General features: G+C 44.6%; 2 protein-coding genes across 7 annotated transcripts in view; both read right to left on the bottom strand.

Annotated features, from left to right (window-relative positions):
• The window catches only part of STK17B (serine/threonine kinase 17b), a 113,863-nt gene extending 102,262 nt beyond the window's left edge, over positions 1–11,601 (bottom strand). The window contains exon 1 of the mRNA XM_079981819.1: positions 11,590–11,601. The gene's annotated coding sequence lies outside the window, so the exon portion shown is untranslated. The remainder of the gene's footprint in view (positions 1–11,589) is intronic.
• Positions 1–20,378, bottom strand: part of HECW2 (HECT, C2 and WW domain containing E3 ubiquitin protein ligase 2) — a 192,798-nt gene that overhangs the window by 39,135 nt on the left and 133,285 nt on the right. For all 6 annotated transcript variants that reach the window (XM_079975788.1, XM_079975789.1, XM_079975784.1 and 3 more), the window contains 3 exons: positions 13,390–13,524; positions 6,821–6,923; positions 2,287–2,383 (listed from right to left, as the gene is read on the bottom strand). In XM_079975788.1, coding sequence (XP_079831914.1) covers positions 2,287–2,383; positions 6,821–6,923; positions 13,390–13,524 — 335 coding nt within the window. The remainder of the gene's footprint in view (positions 1–2,286; positions 2,384–6,820; positions 6,924–13,389; positions 13,525–20,378) is intronic.

Raw genomic sequence — 20,378 nt, 5'->3', positions numbered from 1 at the left:
GCTGGCCAGAGAGAGAAGTAGAAGCATTCATATCCTCTCCCTGGACATAATTCAGGGGGGAAATAACAGCACCAAAAAAGTATAAAAAATTGCTGGCAGCTATTGGTTCACACACCTAAAGTGAAGAAGCAATGTCTGCTCCCCATCTCTGAGAAATTAATGCCTGGATTGGAACCCAGATCTGTCCCAAACTTTAAATCAAATCATCTCCATCTTGGAAACAACTCATGGCTGCAACATCCAGAATAATTTCTTCGATTTTTATGTTTTCTACCTCTCATTCTCCACCGCTTTGAGCAACATTGTGGAGAACTCAAAAGCTTGTCATACCTTTCGCGACAATTTTGGGAGCAGACCTGCAGGAGAACTAAGCAGAGAGAGGATTTCTGGCACTGTCCTGGCCCCTGCCTAATGTGCTCCCCCAGCCAGCAAGTGTGTGTGTGTGTGTGTGTGTGTGTGGTTTTCTGCCTGCATCTGTTTGTTATTCCTGTTAGATATCTGCCTGGGAGTTTGCGGGCTGACTGCAGTGAGTGGAATTGCTTGCTTAGTGAGGAATTACAGCATGGTTGTCATCTAGAGCCTGCCTCACTGTAAGAACAGGCTCCGTCATGCGCTGCGGGGTTGACGCCGAAGTACAGCCACACCTCAGAAATCAAACGCCTTGCGAGTCAAACGTTTTGGCTCCCGAACACCGCAAACTCAGAAGTGAATGTTCCGGTTTGGGAGCATTCTTTGGAATCTGAGCGTCCAACGTTGGTTCCGCAGCTTCCGATTGGCTGGTTTCCGAACATTTTGGAAGTCAAACAGAATTCCAGAATGGATTCCGTTCAACTTCCAAGGTTCGACTGTAAATGACATCCAAGGAGATTGTCCCTTTGGCTTGCCACTTTGGGGACCCACAAAGACAGGTGTGCCTCCCTCCACGGTCAGGATATGGAACTGTAGGCCAGGCACTGTAGGAGACAGATCCTTACCCAAGGGGACAAATTTGGTCGGTGGTGTCGTCCCCCCCCCCGACCCGAGAAAGAGAGGGGGAGGAGTGTTGTAGAGGTGCTACTATCTTCCATCTGACATTATGAGATGCAGCTCCTATGAGGCCTTAGTTTATTAGTTTATACCCAGAAACTGCAATTAATCAAGAATGCGGCAGCTAGACTGGTGACTGGGAGTGGCCGCCAGGACCACATAACACCGGTCCTGAGAGATCTGCATTGGCTCCCAGCATGTTTCTGGGCACAATTCAAAGTGTTGGTGCTGACCTTAAAAGCCCTAAATGGCCTCGGTTCTGTATACCTGAAGGAGCGTCTCCACCCCCATCGTTCAGCCCGGACACTGAGATCCAGCGCCGAGGGCCTTCTGGCGGTTCCCTCATTGCGAGAAGTGAGGTTACAGGGAACCAGGCAGAGGGCCTTCTCGGTAGTGGCGCCCGCCCTGTGGAACGCCTTCCCTTCAGATGTGAAGGAAACAAGCAGCTATCTTCTCTTTAAAAGACAACTGAAGGCAGCCCTGTTTAGGGAAGTTTTTAACATTTAATGCTGTATTGTTTTTAACACTCGATTGGAAGCCACCCCATATTCTGGCATCTCTGAGTATGTGAATCTAGCTAAAAGCTTTCTCTTTGATGGCGGGGGAAGAAATTATTATTATTAGTAATAGTAGTAGTAGTAGTAGTAGTAATATATATTGATTTTGGATGATGGTGCCAGGATATACCAGGGTGGACAGGTAGCTGCAAAGAGGCTGCCCCAATTTCTGCGGTGGCAGTGGGCAGAGGGAAGTTGGGAGTGCAGGGAGTCCACCATCATCTGAGGTGGTGGCAACAACAAACTATTACTTATGTTGCAACCAAGCCTGAGCGAGCCTGGGGTTTGAACTTTCCCTTCCAGTATAACCTCAAGGAAGAAATTCAGGTGCATGCACTTAAGTGTTTTGTCTGAACCTGGACAAACTGTGGTTAGTCTCAACTACAGCTGACTGAAGCAAGCCAGCTTCAAAGCTAAACAAGCGGACTCATTCAACAGAGCAGTTAAGATTAACACAGTTGAGGATTTGTATGCAATACCGAACCATTGCACTAAATTGAAATCTTCCTTGAAGCTGTGCTGAGCTGGGGGGAGGCAGAAGAGCCTCCCACTCAAACACACAATAAGCCATAGTTTTATCATTAAGGCTGAAGACAGGTAATAAGCAGATATATTTAACAGGCTGCCGTATTTTGCTTGCAATTCAAAATTAAATAAACAGCCGGCTTTGATGTTGGGAAAGAAAGGTTAGTACTATGCTCACCTGAGTGAATGATTCCTGGTAAGATCTGGTTGCCGCTCCTGCAGAATTTCAAAGATATTGGGCTGTCGCAGAAAGGCGACAATCTTGTCGTTGTAAGCTGAAAATTCAAGAAAGGGCATCTTACTGGAAAATACAGCTAACTAAAACCTCGGGGGTTTTAGGCTCAACTACCATCTGTGGTTAAACCACAGAGCCTAGGGCTTGCCGATCAGAAGGTTGGCGGTTCGAATCCCCGTCACAGGGCGAGCTCCCATTGCTCTGTCCCTGCTCCTGCCAACCTAGCAGTTCGAAAACACGTCAAAGTGCAAGTAGATAAATAGGTACCACTCCGGCGGGAAGGTAAACGGTGTTTCCGTGCGCTGCTCTGGTTTGCCAGAAGCAGCTTAGTCATGCTGGCCACATGACTCAGAAGCTGTCATGTGCTCAGAAGCTGCTCACCCCAGAGTCATCCATGACTAGACCTAAAGGTCAGGGGTCCCTTTACCTTTACCGTCTCCCTGAGAAATGGATGCCTTTGGAGAAGGAGGTTTCCAAAGGGACAAGAACTATCTTTTGGCACTTAGCCCCTGCTAGCTAAATCTAACCCTTAACATGATGATCATCAGTGGTGCGGTGGTCCAGGATCATGGGGGTACTGAAGAGCCATTACTATTACCTGCAGGGCCCCTGTTTCCTGCATGGCAGAACCACCCAATCAGCATGGAAGGGGAGTTTTTTAGCCACTGTATGCTCTGAAGCTAAACACTAGAAATACTAAAAACATAAGGTGCTTTGGTTTCATTGGTGCTCAAGCTATGCTATAAAACAGAAAAGCCACCCTGAAAGAAAATATTGGAGCACTCCAAATCATCTGTCCCTGCATGCGAGCAGAAAATAGTAAAGGTAAAGGGACCCCTGACCATTAGGTCCAGTCGTGGCCGACTCTGGGGTTGCGGTGCTCATTTCGCTTTATTGGCTGAGGGAGCCAGTGTACAGCTTCCGGGTCATGTGGCCAGCATGACTAAGCTGCTTCTGGCGAACCAGAGCAGCGCACGGAAATGCCATTTACCTTCCCACCGGAGCGGTACCTATTTATCTACTTGTACTTTGACGTGCTTTCGAACTGCTAGGTTGGCAGGAGCAGGGACCGAGCAACGGGAGCTCACCCCATTGCAGGGATTCGAACCGCCAACCTTCTGATTGGCAAGCCCTAGGCTCTGTGGTTTAACCCACAGCGCCACCCTAAAAGGCAGCACATGAAGACTTCCATTAACCATTGCAATCTAATTATGATGATGATGATTTTGTAATCATAAGATTATTGAATAATCATAGAATTGTGGCCTTGACCATGAGGATCACCTGGTCCAACCCCCGGGAATGCAGGAATCTCTTCCCAACGTGGGGCTCAAACCCACGACCCTGAAATTAAGAGTCTCGTGCTTTAACAACTGAGCTATCCCAGATGCTTAGAGGCATGGTCACGCGGGGGCATGACTATACTATCACAAGACTCTGCACATCAGAATTTCCCACTACACTACTGATGATTTTACTCTCTTTTTTTTTTCTTCCCAAAGATGGGGTAAGGCATGGGGAGAACCAGAATGAAGGTGATTCAAAGTTGTTGGAAGATTTGAAGTGATGTAGGTACACGGGTGGAGGAACTTGTGCCATAAGCACTATTGAACAGGATAGCTGCAGTTGCTATCCACACAGAAAAACATTTGTGGCAGTGCTGCTTCCTGTGGCAAGAACCACAGTTTATAAGTAACGATGTCTAGCTGCTTGGGTGTGCTGACCCGCAGTCATCCGGTGCAGACAAAATTTAAGTTAAAAAAAAAAAAAAGCAAACTAGAATCTGTGCACCTAGTACGCTAAAACACAAGAAGAATTAAATTCAGAGTACAGAATGAACGTTATCACTCAGGCTCCAACCGGATAGGCAACACAATCCTTTGCATGCTTACTCGAAAGCAGGGTGGATAAAAATAAATGATTTTTTAAAAAAAATCGGATTTTTTTTAATTTAAATCGGAACTTTGTGATTTTAATTGGATTTTTAAAATAAAATAAAATCTTTCTAAAGATAGTTTTCTATTTAAGTTATATTATAGTCCAAAGTCTATGCATCAGGAAATAAGGATTTGTTTTAAGTTTTTCACGTGTGCTAAAACTCAGTCTTAAGGGTGTTTTTTTTTTAAAAAATAATTGTTTAACCACATGAGTTAACAAACATTGATACATATGCTATAATGTAATTGCTTTAGTTAAATAATTAGTTTAAATTGTTATTAAGGAAATGATTATTTTTCTCCTTCCAATAAAGTACAGCAGAAAAGTTGTCCAAATATAGAGAGTTTACTTATTAAAACTCACAACAATTTCATCATTATCTGTCTATGTATTTCTAACAGTATAACCAAATCAATAATTTTTGATGTAACTGTAAAAACTACTCTGAAAATTTATTATTCCAAAAATGAAACCTTCCCCTGGTTGTAAATATTAAGATGATACCAGCAAGAACGAGTCTTTCTGTAAAAACAATGATTTAAAACAAGTCTTACTGACTAGTGATTTAAATCGATTTGATTTCAATCAAGTCCACCCTGCTCGGAAGTAAGCCCTACTAAGTTAAATTGGGCTTGCTCCTTACATAAGTAGGTTTAGGACCGGAGCCTACAAGGCCTGGAATCCATTCTGTAGTTGCATTTGAAGTAGAGAAGCTTTTTCAAAGCGTTACCATATGCAACACTGAGGGAACAGGCAGCAGCAGAAGCTTAAATCAGCAGCGACTGTCAAGAAACAGTGCTGTTGAGCAAACATCCAGGCACTCCATCAGGTTAATTGGCCGTGGGTGTCTTCCCCCACAATGTGACAGCTGCTACATTCAGTGAATTAGCTTCTGTTCTTGAAAGGCATGAATCACCATAACTGGAGCCAATGGGTTTTGCTGTGTGTAAGTAAGAATCGGGTGCACAAGCAGTTTCCAAGACAACTCAACCCACTGAAAAGGCAAAGCTGATATTAAAAGCAACAGTGCTGCGCAGAAACCCGAACCACTTATTAAACCGGTGAGCACCTTGCAACTTTCATAATCAAGCATTTCACGCAGAAAACAGCACACAAAAATGATCAACCTGAAAGAATGCTTTTCTGTTGAAACTGCTCTTGCTGTTCTGTTCTGATAACCATCTGCTGCACACTTAAGGTTGCCGGATGCAGAATATCAAACTGTGGCACACTTAACTCGCATATTTATTGAGCAAATGTTCACTGCCTATATTTGCAATTTTCAATGTTTGTGTTTTTCTCAAGCAGATATTTCTGAACAGCTTTCATATTTTTCCAAAGCTCAGCAAGGCTACAATGTTCATATGGAATGCCACACAAACAGAGACTTCTGCCACATAACTTTTCTGTGGCTATATATCCATGGATAACCTAATATTGAGAAATAATGTTAAATAATGTTCAACAAAGGCAAAATGTACGGTGAAGGAATGGGAGAGGAATTCACTCGATCTCTTTTTGCAGCAAAATGGCCCAATCTGACACTCCCAAACTAATTTGGGGATTGGAATGCAACTCCCAGGAAGATCACACACTTTTCTGGATTCTGCACATGAATGAATGCACTGAAAAGCATTGAAAAGTGCACAAAATGGTGTACCGCTTAAATGTGGTCTTTTTGTGCATTCTTTTTTTAAAAAAAACCAAAAACCCCGGCACAAAATGTCATGGAAACTCTTTCGTTGAAATCTTCTTAATGCATATTTGACTCTGCTTTCGTGTAAGTGGACACACAAAGCAACTTGCAAGTTTAAAAACAATTTAATTTGTACAATGTGTTCCTAGTTACATAAACTTTTTTTTAAAATGTGAAGAGGCTTTGCAATCTCACTGACAGCAAGTGCTCACTTTCAGAGAACAAGCTCCCCACTTTCAGCCCTGTCTAACTAAACTCTCACCCATTTCTCTCAGTCTTCCTGTATTGAGCTCAGGTGGGTGGAAGTTGCTACCAGTTCAGGAGCCAATTAGCTAGAACAATTTGGATGTTCTTTTTCCAACGTTATCCTCCTACCCCGTCCTATCGTCTGTCAACATCAGACTCTAGTTAATCCATGTCTGAAAGGTCACAGAGTGGCCTCCAAAAAGGCGTTCGGCTCAGGTAGTCCTGCAAAATGCTGGGTGATTGGCAACCCTAAGGCACGAGGCCGAGAAAAATGCTTGCAGAAAACCAAAATAACCAGCTCCAGTTGTAGAGGAACACCTCCTAGGTTACAACATTATAGCATTATAGCATAGCATTTAACGCCAAGAGTTTACCCCAAGCAAGATGTGTGCATATAGCAGAGCCACACCTAGTATTTCACAATATACATTTCACTTAGGTCCACTCGTGCAACACTGGATCCTGCCCAATATTTTGTTGTTGTTTTTAGAACAGCAGTAAATTGCGGGAGAAACCTCATGCCTTATAATGGTAACGTAAGACACAGCCCTCCCATGCAAAATGAAAAAAAAGCATGACTCAACAAGGCACACATACCCACAGGAACCATGTCCTGGTATTGAGCCCTGCTCACTGTGTTGAATGTACTTGATGGCCTCGGCAAAACAGGAGGTCCTGAATGGCGGGAATCCTCTCCTACCTGGAAAAACGAAACGAAACAAAAAAAAACCAGAGGTCATTATTCTTAGGTACAAAACTGATTTGATCGTTTTGAAAACAGCAGCCAGGGGGAAGCAGCTTTTGGTTGGTGAGAAGCAGTGGCGTAGCGTGGGGGGTGCAGGGGGGCCAGCCGCACCGGGCGCAACATTTGGAGGGGCGCGCTCGCACTCGCAGCTCTCTGCCCCTACCTAGCTCACTCACTCTCTCTCACTGCAGTGCTGGCTGTGCGAATCCGATCCAAGCTGCCGGGGCGCCGCCCACTGTGGAGGGGGAGGGTGCCAGGCGTGCGTTGCGGTGCGGAGCGAAGAGAGAGCGAGGGAGGGACTATCTGGGGGAGGGACAGTGCAGCGGCCGCCCAGCTCAGCACTGAGCGCGGGAGAGAACCACACCCGACCAGCCCAGGCAGCAGCAAGAAGAAGCTGGCAGCGGTGGCAGGTTAGGGGTTAGGGGCGCAAATTACTTGCCTTGCCCCAGGTTAGGGGGCGCCAATTACTTGCCTTGCCCCGGGTTAGGGGGCACAAATTACTTGCCTTGCCCCGGGTGCTGACAACCCACGCTACGCCGCTGGTGAGAAGTGAGGAAAGGAAGTTGAATACTTTCCCGTTTTTTAAAAATAAAATCCTGTCTGAAGCTGCTGTCTGAACTTCAAGAGAAGCCTCCAGAGGCACCGATGGGAGCTTCCCCTCAAAACGCAAATAGCAGCTTCAGAGAGTTTTCTGTCAGGACTGAGCAAGAGTGTGGGAGAGAGTTAAACTTTCCCTCAGAGTCTCAAGACTGCTCATTACGTAACCCCAAATGTGCACATTCATTACATACACGTATTAACTACATTGTAGTTCCCAGTTGTGGTAGCTTTGGGGCCAATGCGAGACGATTATCGAAAGGACCATGGTCAGAAAGAAACGCCTTACTTTACATTGTCATTTAAAATATTTTTAAATAAAGTAAAGCAGTTTTGCTTTACTAAAATGTTACTAAAATGTTTCTTCAGACATTTAACCTTCCACCATGTTTGAGGTCCAAAACAACCTCCAGTGGGGGTCTTTTAATTATGCAAAAACTCCTCCTACCCCAACTTCACATTACATCCTCTCTTCTAGAACAAAGCGATCCCAATTGTGCTTTTTTATAAAAATATTGTGTCTATGTATCAATTAGAAACTAGTGAACGGGGGACAAATGAAATGTAAGTGCCTTCACAAATGACTCAAACAAGGTGAAAATTATCATCTAACAAGCTTTAATACAATTTCAACTCTCTTTTCTGTTTTTTTTTTTCACATTGGTATCAGTCTCAAATACATCCAGTTAAAAACAACAGGAGAAATTCAGTGTAGCACTATGGCAACCAGTCTATCAGTACAAACATTTCCGCTTGCCACACAGAACAATCCCCTTCTCCAAATGCATGCTGTTCTCGGGGTTCTTCTGACCGCTCCACTGAGCCAATTTTGGGGGTGACGTGAGGAGAGGAGGTGCAGGCATGCAGGGGAAGATGTGAGAAAACACTGCAGTGCTAGTTAAAGTCCTCGGAAGGGTTTCGGCTAGCAGGCCTTGCAAGCTGAATCCAGTCCGATGTCTCAGCTGGCACCTGTTTGACTCAGTATCTGTTTAAGAGCTTTTGCAAGTATTAAAGGGCCACAATGCACTCTACATGGGGCTACCTTTGAAGGTGACTCAGAAACAACAACTAATCCAAAGTGCGGCAGCTAGACTGGTGACTGGGAGCGGCCACAGAGACCACATAACACCGGTCTCGAAAGAGCTACATTGGCTCCCAGTACGTTTCCGAGCACAATTCAAAGTGTTGGTGCTGACCTTTAAAGCCCTAAACGGCCTCGGCCCAGTATACCTGAAGGAGCGTCTCCACCCCCATCGTTCAACCCGGACACTGAGGTCCAGCACCGAGGGCCTTTTGGTGCTTCCCTCACTGCAAGAACTGAGGTTACAGGGAACCAGGCAGAGGGCCTTCTTGGTAGTGGAATGCCCTCCCATCAGATGTTAGGGAGATAAAGAATTACACAACTTTTAGAAAACACCTGAAGGCAGTCCTGTTCAGGAAAGTTTTTAATGTCTGACATTATATATATATATATATATACACATATGTATACATATATAATATATATATACATACTTATATATATTGCTGGAAGCCACCCAGAGTGGCTGGGGAAACCCAGCCAGATGGGCAGGGTATCAGCAATAAAATTGTTGTTGTTGTTGTGATTATTATTATTATTATTACACCATTACTCTACTTACCAACCATAAAAAGCTCAGTCTGGGCTGAGAGTTTAACATAAACTTTTATTTTACTTTGTGTAACATTTAACAGCCTGGAGGAGTTCTGTTTCTGCTGAGAACTAGTGTGCGCTTGAAGATTTCCCCCCAATATGTGAACAAATCATAACTGATCGCAAGTAACCCTGCTTTTGATACGCACCAGAACAAACAAGCTCAGCTGACATTGCAGGCCTTGGTGAGGTTTAATATTCTTTATGGCTTTATACTTGGGTCCCATACAGGAAGCACAAAAGCACCATCTATGACTGTCGCTTCCCTTCACAGTTACAGCTGAGTGCATTCTGCTCTGTAAGAGCAACCTTTACTTCTGCAATTTCCTGGCTCCCATATGTCTTTGTTACATGAACTTCAGGGGTTTTTGTAGTTCATCGCTCCCTGCTCTGCAGGCTCACTGCATACCCTTTCCTCTCAGCGTGAGAAACATGCATATTTGCAAATCTTCACCCACAACTTTGTGTCATTAAAATAGATCAAACCCAACTTGCTTTTTTAAGATGCCAAAGAGCCACAAAGAAGCAAAAACACATAGTCTCCCAAAACTAGATTTGTACATTTCTCAGTACAGGAGAAAAGTGGGGGGGGAAACAACTCCTTTTGAAGTGTGTCAGGAAGTGGGAATACAAGTATTATTTGCTCCATCTCCTTGATTTACTTCCCCGCCCCTTTACAGCCTCGCCCCTTCAAACTTTGACCCCAAGAATAGTGGACCAAGCTCAGAAAAGGTCTTTATAAGAAGGAAAAACAAGAAGAGTGATGACCTTTCAGTTTAAAAATGGTAACCTTGCAAATATTTGTAAGTTACTAACAGGTTACTACAGTATTTGCTTTATACTATATGCTTCATTTCAATATGCACACTGCTATATAAGCAGTTGTTTTCGGTTTTTGCAACCCACTCCTTTGCACGGTGACTTTTAATAAATTAAAGGGAGGGCCAGGAGAATGACTGTGCACAGACCAATGTGCAGGAAGCAGAGTTAACACACAGCAGGGGCCCAAAGAGATTTAAAAATCAATACCTGTATGCTTATAAACACACTTGTTTTTATTAGAAATTATTAGAGAAGGATTCCAAGAATGGGCTCGTGTCCAATTTCTTAGTCAGTATGGTACATGTTCTGCTTCCCCTGCCTGCCCCCCCATTTTGACATTCAGTGCATCCTTTGGCTTGACTTGAAACAGATAACCATATCAAAAAGCCAAGATGTGAAAAACAGGGTGCTCCTGTTGCTGTTGTTCTGTGAACAAATATCTGTATTCAAAGGCCCTCCAGTGGTATAAAGGGGAAATGGCAGGGACATTTTGCAAAAGATAAAAATTGTTATTGCAAAGGTCAGGGTACTTTTGTCGAGCTGGCACAACCTGAATCCAGCTGATTCAGGCTATAATCTGACACGCTGCTATAGATTCCAGGGGAACTGAGAACTCCTGTCACCTTGGTCCACGAGTGATAAGATAGCTAACTGCAATATTTGCATACTTTGTTTTCTGTGATGAACTTGTTTAGAGGAGTGCACTGCTTTGCAATCGATGACTGGCTGTGTTGAGATCAGTAGGAAGATAGCAAAGTTCTGGAGCCCAGAACCCACCAAAACTTGGAACTCAAATGCAGCTTGGAGCCTAGTGAGCTACAGGTCAAAGATACAGTGTTAGAAACTGAGATATGAAAGCTATGAGATAATGGTACCTTAAACCTAGGTTAAGGGCGCAACAACGGAATGTCTAGGCACACTTTTTTATAACAAGAATACAAAGCTGAAAATGAATGAACTGCAGCTAAAATATTACGCTCGTTTTTCACATGGTCTAGCCCTTCCCCTGCCCGCCTCCTCAAAATTCTTAAGAGGGTCTCTTCTCCAGCCCTCAGAGAGTAGCTGGAAGTGGAGAGGCAGAAAAAGGTCCTCGTTTCCTTCCACTCTGCAGTTTTAATCTGGAATCTTAGGCGCAGTACTGCTCCCAGAGGTCAGAAACTGCTCGTGCTAATGAAATTCCCTGTCACAAAAGGCACCTAGAACAATGGGAGTTTTGAACACTGCAAAGATATTATCAGCCTGTTAAGGCCCTAAATTTGAGACCGGAGTACTTTAAGGATGGCAAACACCGGTATCTGTTAGATAGGTGAAATCTGTTAGATAGGTGAGCAAGCACACAAGGCAGGGCCTTCTCAGTGGTGGCTCCGCAGTTGTGGAACTCCCTTCCAGTTTATAGCAAATTGGTCCGTTCAGTCCTAACCTTCAATAAAGACTTATATTTTAACTATGCTTTTCCTTAAGAGGATTTTGTTGATCCATTTCAGAAGCCTGCAGGTATCTATCTGTCTATAACCATCCAGTGTCTAATTCTCTGCCTGTGGTTCTACTGTATTTACTCTTTGTAGATTACTTTGTGACATTGCTTGGTCATGAAAAGATAACTGGGTAGTTTTTGTATTTATTTCGATTATATATTTTGTGTTTTTATAGTTCTATTTTATCCTGTGAACCGCCCTGAGGCCTGCGGGTATAGTGCGGTATATAAATTTAATAAATAAGAACAAGCTTTTCAAAGCTCAATAACTGAAAGAAAGAATTAAAGAAAGAAGTAAAGAAAGAAGTAAATAACTCCCATGCATCTATTGTAAACCAGCTAAAGCATTCCTAAGGCTGCTTTGTCATTGATGATAATAATAATAAAAATAACAAAATAATAATAATAATAATAATAATAATAATAATACCCTGCCCTCCCCAGCCAAGACCAGGCTCAGGGCAGCTAACAACCAATAATAAAAACAAGTTGATTAAAATAAAATTTAAAAGATTAAGATGCAACATTAAAACATTAGGATGCAGCCTCTTCACAGGAGGAGAAAGGAAAAAGAAAGAGGGGGAGGGAATCAAACTGATTCTAAGCCAAAGGCCAGGTGGAACAACTCTGTCTTACAGGCCCTGCGGAAAGAAATCGGATCCCGCAGGGCCCTGGTCTCATGAGGCAGAGCGTTCCACCAGGCCGGAGCCAGTGTTGAGAAGGCCCTGGCTCTGGTTGAGACTAATCTAACTTCCTTAGGGCCCGGGACTTCTAGGGTATTGCTATATATGGACCTTAAGGTCCTCCGTGGGGCATACCGGGAGAGGCGGTCCCGTAGGTACGAGGGTCCTAAGCCGTGAAGGGCTTTAAAGGTCAAAACCAGCACCTTAAATCTGACCCTGTACTCCACCGGGAGCCAGTGCAGCTTGAAAAGCACTGGGTGAATATGCTCCCATGGCAGAGACCAGCGTTCAGCACTCGCTGGAGTTTCTGGGACAGCTTCACGGGCAGCCCCGCGTAGAGCGAATTACAGTATTCAAGCCTGGAGGTGACCATCGCATGGATCACTATGGCCAGGTCGGGGCAGGAAAGGTAAGGGACCAACTGCTTGATGCGGCAAAATGTGGAAAAATGTCACCTTGGCTGTTGTAACCTGCGCCTCCATGATAAAGCTGATGTGGGTTGGATTAGACATGTGTGGCACTAACTTTTCTTTTTTAACCATATCCAATATAATATATAATGTATTGTCTCTGACAGTGAGTAATAATTTATTATTTATGTCCCGCCCATCTGGCTGGGTTTCCCCAGCCACTCTGGGCTGCTCCAAACAGAATATTAAAAACACGATAAAACATCAAACGTTAAAAACTTCCCTAAATAGGGCTGCCTTCAGATGTCTTCTAAAAGTTAGATTGTTTATTTCCTTGACAGTTGTTTATTTCCTTGACATCTGATGGGAAAATATTGGCCAGAATGTTGGGACTTGCATGGCCAGGGCCTGGGTTCAAATCCCCACTCGGTCATTAGTTGTTCTCTGAATGGTTTATTTGAAAAGCCAGACTTCCCCAAGCTGGTGTCCTCCATAGGGAATACAGCTTCCATGATCCCTGACCACTGGACATGCAGGCTGTGCTGAAGTAATGTTCAGTAAAATGTGGAGAGCTCCTGTTTGGGGAAGGCTGATCCAGGTTACCAATGCAATTACATTCCGAGGAAGGAATCAGAAGACTGACATAACAATGAATGTTATCCGTCATGAATGTAGAAATGGGACTGTGAAGAACCGAGGATCCTGTAACCTTGACAGGTGATCGCTCTCTCTCACACACATGGGCTAAGTGCTAGCTTACCTCACCAGCACTGTGGCTGCGCTGCCTCGTCAAATGTTGCCGGTGGACCAATGCACTCGTCGGTCTGCTGCTCTGCAAAGGAAGCCGTGGGTCGATGAACGTCGTGGTGCGGGAATTGTGGTCGACAAAAAAAGCCTGGTAAAGAAGCAAGAGGAGACGAGTGAGAGGAAAGCATTTCATTACTTGCCAAAACCTCACTATGATTCCTGTGGGTATTTCTGTCTGCACGCCTTCCTATGTTAAGCTGCACTTGTGAGCAGCAAAGCATTGGGTGGTTAGAGGCGCAGGAAGTCTTATGTTCTAATGGCCGTTAAGATCTTTAACTTTGTCACGCAACAGGGAACTCTTTGGGGGTGAGTGGGTGGGTGCGTTCTAACACGGGATTACCAGCACTACACAGGCTTTTGGTGCTCCAAAAACTGTTCTGATTCTTGTGTGCACAGCAATTCACAGAAGTCCAGTGAAACGAACAATGAGATTGCTCAAGAGGAGAGGACTTGAGCAACTAATCACAGAGAATGATGGTTCGTTCACAAACAGGAGCTGAGTGGGTTGAGGATGAGAACTCAGGGGTACCAAGAATGTAGGAAGTAGGAGAAAAAGTCAGATTTGATGGGCAATTTCACTTTATCATCTTCCCAGCCCTCATTTCAGCTCTCCACATCAGTCTGCATTGCTTATAAAAATCCTCGTGAAAATTCACTTGCATTTCAGTGTGAAATTTCTCGTAATATGCATGTTTGTATGCATTTCCCCCTAGTATACACGTTTTTACTTGGCACTTTTCCCTAATGCAATGTGTTTTTAATGTCATTTTCACCAATATATACATTCTTATGTCAGTATATGCATCTTTGTCTGCATTACTTGCTCAGAGAACTCCACTGCAAATTTCAGAGAAGTGTGAATTTTAATACTGTGTTTGAGGTTCTTGCGTTGCCTTGGAAAGTGCTCATTAAGTAGGTTCACCTTTAAATGCAAACCAAATTTCATTTCTCCCAGATCCCTACATGACAGGGAAGGCTCTGTTGTTGGGAGGGAATGAAACTGGGGTGGTGTGCAAGGAGGGCTGAATTTCACATATTCATTCAAAATAGCTGGTCAGATCTTCAAAGGTAGGTCTCTGTTTCACCTAATATCTGGGAGGAAGGACACGAAGTTATCTACTTTTTAAAGAAATTTTAAAAAAACAACTTCAAAAAAAGTATAAAAAAACCAACCTCAACCAACTGCTTACTGTATAATTACAACCACAAATGGGTGAGTACACATGTGAAACATCTGATTAAGGACCATGGCACAATGTGATTGCAGGCTGAAGCATGCCAGCTGCAATCTGAGGAGGGCTATTCTAGGTAGGGCAGCTAAAACAACAACCAGACAAAATTCTGAGTAGCTGGAGAAGCAAAAGCAGATTTCAAAATACAGCACAACCCCTAACAGCTTTGGAAGCAGCAGCTGCATGAAGCAGTTGCCTAAACCAGAAAAACCGTAGGCATGGCAGGACCTGATCTTTTGCCAGGGAAGCAGCCAGTCATAAACCTCTTTACTTGGGAGTATGTCACGTTTTGACCCTAGAGGAACTTTACTTTGAGGTTAAGCATGCTTCAGATTGCAGCCTTGTGAGACTTGTGCTATGCAGCTAAGCAGCAGGTAAAGGTAAAGGGACCCCTGACCATTAGGTCCAGTCGTGATTGACTCTGGGGTTGCGGCGCTCATCTCGCTTTATTGGCCAAGGGAGCCAGCGTACAGCTTCCGGGTCATGTGGCCAGCATGACTAAGCCACTTCTGGCAAACCAGAGCAGTGCATGGAAACGCCGTTTACCTTCCCGCCAGAGCGGTACCTATTTATCTACTTGCACTTTGACGTGCTTTCGAACGGCTAGGTTGGCAGGAGCAGGGACCGAACAACGGGAGCTCACTCCGTTGCGGGGATTCGAACCGCCGACCTTCTGATCGGCAAGTCCTAGGCTCTGTGGTTTAACCCACAGTGCCACTCGCGTTCCAAGAACCTGAAACTTTACCCTTAATGATTCAGAGAAAATACCTGGCATCTACCCTGAAGGAATCAGAAACATTTGGCCCAAGAAAGCTCACACCGTAATTAACCTGTTAGTTATTAAGGTGCCACAATTCTAGTAGCTGTTATCTGGCATTTCTTTATCCACCCATACATACAGCACTGTCAGTGTACAAGATTCTGCAGAGTCCCATAGGCAAAATATAAACAGGTTCCTGTCCCTAAACAGCTTATAATGATCTACATTTGGAGAAACAACAAACAGTGGTGGGGAGGGAAAGCTCAATGCGTTGCAGGAACTTAAAGCTCAGATACAGCAAGAAATGAGGATTAAGAAATTAAGTCAAGGGCAGGGCTTTCCCCCCCAGCCAGAACCTCTCAGGTGGGCGCCATTGCCATTATAAGAGAACTAGGAAGACAGCTTTCATGGTGAGTTCTGGCACCTCTTTTTCTAGAAAAATAGCGCTAGTAAAGGCTTTATGGATAAAGGTAGGTTTTTGTGGAAAGATCTGAAGTTAACTGAAGAGCACTACACAAATCAGGGGAAGGAATGTACAAAGTTAGCAATGCCCGTTCTGCCCTGTATCCATCGCAAGCAGACCTGATTCTATTCCACTGCAGTTTGGTTTCCATCCATTACTATGCCATGCTGGCAGAACTTTATGTATTGTTTGTCTTAACCATTGCCATTGTTTTTACATGATTTCATACCATTTAATTCAGTGTATTAATTATACATTTTTCCTGATGTTAATTCCTGCTGTGGTCAGTTAAGAACAAAACCCTTTCGGAGTCTGTTGCGTCCTCACATCCAAAGTCTTGCTGCTGTTATCATGGCAAGATAATACACCAGTTATCCTAATGAAACACCATAGTGCTTCACGAAAATACAACTCACTGAACGCCTAATGACTGCCCAAAGAGGGTTAAAACAAGATGCGCTTTTGTTGTTTGGATATTTTCTGCAGTGAACAATGGATGAATGCATGAACTTGAGATCAACATGTGAGCATTGCATGTTAAAAGCTTGAGGGCCTCTGTTCAGGTTTTGCTTGTGATGGGTGCTGGTAGAGGTGGGGGGGTTAGACCCAGGCATTTGTGTCATCACCCCAATTAAACTAGAGTCTTTTCATTTAGATCCTGTCCAATCTAATTTGCTTTATGCACTCTGGCTTAACAGGTTTATGAATCAGCCTGCTTGATGTTTTGGCTTTTATCTAATTTAAACTTGTGCATTTGGAAGAAAGCTCTGGCCTCCCAAGGGCTAAAATTTTAATCAGATGAACCCTAAACCAAGCATATAACTTGAAAGACAAATTCAGATCAAGTCTGTCCTGAAGGGAAACTAATGTTTCCATATGAACAGTGTTGCATATGCACAATTCTGATTTCTTACACAGCAATTTAGCAAAGCACGCTGCACTGGTTTGTGCAACGCACTTAGACAAACAGGAAAAGATGCTTAAGGATTACACTAAATGAATGCAATCATATCTCGTTAAGCACAAGTGCTTTGAGGACAGCCGGTAGCAGTCTGCTACATAATGAAACTCAGGATCACTGCTTTGAAGCTTCATTAGAGAAAAGAAAAGCTACTGGAGCTTCAAAGCCTTGGGCTAATCTGGACAATGGCACCACAGCTGGAAATGGAGATGAAGAACACTAAAAAAAACCAACACTCAACAACCCAACAGCCTAATTTTATACTTACCACTGGCCAACCAGGCAAGGGTGTAGCCTAGATATTTATGGAAGCTGGGCAGAGAAACAGGGCATTTTGGTTTGGAAAAAGCTTCACATTTTACCCAGATGGGCAATGTATCTGTTCAAATATACGTTTTTCTTTCTACAAAACTAAAAATACAGCATGCAGAAGCACACACGCTATTGTGATACTAGCTAAGACAGCAAACAAGTGCATAGGGTAAGGACTCAGGTTGCTACCTCAGCACCACTAGGCCACGCTGCAGCTCTCCAAGTCCCTAGGGACAGGCATGGCCAAACTTGGGTCTCCAGCTGTTTTGGGACTACAACTCTCATCATCCCTAGCTAACAGGACCAGTGGTCAGGGATGATGGGAACTGTAATCCCAAAACAGCTGGAGGGCCACGTTTTGGCCATGCCTGCCCTAGGAGTTAGGGACATTTTCTTAGAACAAACATAAACGGACCTAACTACTAGTCTATGGCTCATCCGTGAAACTACAGTACATTGGGCCAGATTCAACTCTCTGCTCCAGCCAGCAAAAAACAATGCAAGGACTTCTGCTAGCAAAACGAAGCTTTCCTTTCTCTTTTGCTGCAACTCCCCCCCCCCCCAAAAAAAAAACAATGTATAGGAGGCGGGTATCAGGAGGACCCCTGGAACAGTGCACAGGGGAAGCAAGGACAAATCGTCTCATCAAGCAAGCATAAATGCTTGCAGCTGGAAGAGGAATCTTTTTGCCACTACAGTCATACCTTGGTTCTTGAACAGCTTAGTTGATGAACAAATCAGCTCCCAAATGCTGAAAACCCAGAAGTGATTCTTCTGGTTTGCAAACGTTTTTCAGAAGCCAAACGTCCGACACGGCTTCTGCTTGAGTGCAGGAAGCTGCTGCAGCCAATCGGAAGCCGTGCCTTGGTTTTCGAACGATTTCGGGAGTCAAACGGACTTCCGGAACGGATTAAGTTTGAGAACCAAGGGATGACTGTATGTTTACTTCTTCTCAGTATGGCTCGTTTACTCTTCAGTGGTCTAAGTCAAATACGAATGGCTAAAAGGCCACTTTCTGAACGCACTGCCACCTGATGCACCAAAGACTTAACTCTCACCCTGCAAAGTGCCGACTCAGCAAATCCTGTATCAGTTACCTGCTTTCTCTCCTTGGATCAGCAACTGATCTTAGAATCATAGAATTGTATAGCTGGAAGGGAGCACGGGGGTCATTCAGTTCAACACCCTGCAGTGAGGGATTCTTCCACCCAATGTAGGGCTTGAACCCTTGACCTTGAGATTAAGAGTCTCATGCTCCACTGACTGTATCAAGGACAAGACTGCTCAATGCCAACTTTATGTGTTAGCTATCAAATCATAAGCCAACCATCACTCGAGTTTATTTTGATATGCTTTTTGCTACTACAGTGGTGCCCCGCAAGACGAATGCCTCGCAAGATGGAAAACTCGCTAGACGAAAGAGTTTTCCGTTTTGGAGGTGCTTCGCAAAACAAATTTCCTATGGGCTTGCTTCGCAAGACGAAAATGTCTTGCGAGTTCCTGCGGGTTTTTCCCCCCTCCCCCCTTTTTCTAAGCCGCTAAGCCGCTTATCCGCTTATCCGATAAGCCGCTAATAGCGCTAATCCGCTAAGCCGTCAATGGGCTTGCTTCGCAAGACGAAAAAACCGCTAGACGAAGAGAATCGCGGAACGGATTCTTTTCGTCTTGCGAGGCACCACTGTACTACTATAGCAGGTATGGTCTCCACCTGTATTTCAGTTTCAAGGCAGCAAGAAACAACACACAACTTGTGTTCATATAATAAAATAGCACCAACAGCAATATTTTCTGCCAAGTTGTACTGTTAAAAAATAAATCTCTAAATGGCCCTAGGAGGGAAGGACAGACTTTGTCCATGAGCCAGCAATTGGCCATCCCTGTTCTACTGTAATTATGTCATAACGAAAACTCGAAACAACTCAGGGTACTTTCACCATCAGCAAAACAGCTCAGTCATCTATGCGTGTATACAAGGACAGGAAGGTTGTGCAAGGAAAGGACTCGGCTGACACAACCACTTCTGAGAAACCATGAGCACATCTCATCTCCAATCCTGAAATGAACTACATGAAACCATGTGCTCAAAGTGAGCTGCTGCACACCACCAGTTGGGCTGCATGGAATTGTGGGTGTATGAGGGGATATTTGTATGAACTCAGTGGCGTCGCATCCTTCGCTGGCATGTGTACACACCATGCATCAGGCGGAACCAGGGGCTGGGCGCGGAGGGTAAACAAAACCTGCCACAACAGTCCAACCCTCGCTGCTGCCATGTGGACATGGGGCACGTACGGTTCACGGGGTCCCGCTGCACTATCTGCCCACCCGCCAGTGCAGGGAGGAGCCTGGCCAGCCGGCGTGGCCTTTGGTGGGTGCATTCCCCGCAATATTGGTCGGGTGGCCATTCATCAAGGGAGCCTGCGGCACAGCAGCACAGCCAGGCCAGGCTCTGGGGCCCAAAGGCACCCCCCCACACACACACAGGCAGGGCAGGGACACACAGGCAGCGTAGGGGTGCCTGGCGTGCGCCTCCTCAAAATCATGCTCCCAGGCCCCCTGGCCATCACCACGCTATGCTAAAACAAGAGCCAATGTGCATATGTACATATGTAATTGAGCTCCTACAATGAACAGGCCCACTATTTGTAAGACATTCAACTCCTGCCTTCCAATGTGGAGTAAGTGACTGTTTTTTCAAAACTTGATTCCTAAGGGAACTCCAAGCACATGGCTAAAGGACAGAACTTTTCGTTTAAGGTCCCAAAACAAAGAGTTAGGGAGCTTAGGCCTGCGGCCTCAATGCATGCAAAGCATTTTCCCAGCAGCTACAGCAAAGCATTTTGGAGCTTATACTCCAAACTGTCCTGCCTTCTTTCTTTCTATGTTCACCCTTTATACAGTCTTCCAGAGGCACTGTATCCCATCCCTAAGTAGTGAAGGTTTTTTAAAAAAATGGGGAAGGAAAGCAGACGCCTCCTTGTTTCAGCGGAATACTCATGCTACTGCTCCTCCCTTCCTGCCTGCAAAGGGAATTTTATCCATTTTAACTTGTGCGGTGAAAAGCAGAAGGAAGAGGGCAAATGAAGTTTCCGTCCCTCCCTTGACTCCAAACGCATTCCAAAGAGCTGAGTTACCCCAGACAGAAGGAATGCACAATAATAATAAGAAAAACCTTCGCTTTAAAAAGCAGAAAAAGCAACTCCTCCAGCACACG

The sequence above is a fragment of the Podarcis cretensis genome (assembly GCF_951804945.1).
Source record: "Podarcis cretensis genome assembly, chromosome: 1".
Classification (NCBI taxonomy): Eukaryota; Metazoa; Chordata; class Lepidosauria; order Squamata; family Lacertidae; genus Podarcis; species Podarcis cretensis.
Note: the sequence above shows the minus strand (reverse complement) of the source record. Positions and strands in the feature narration are given on the sequence as shown.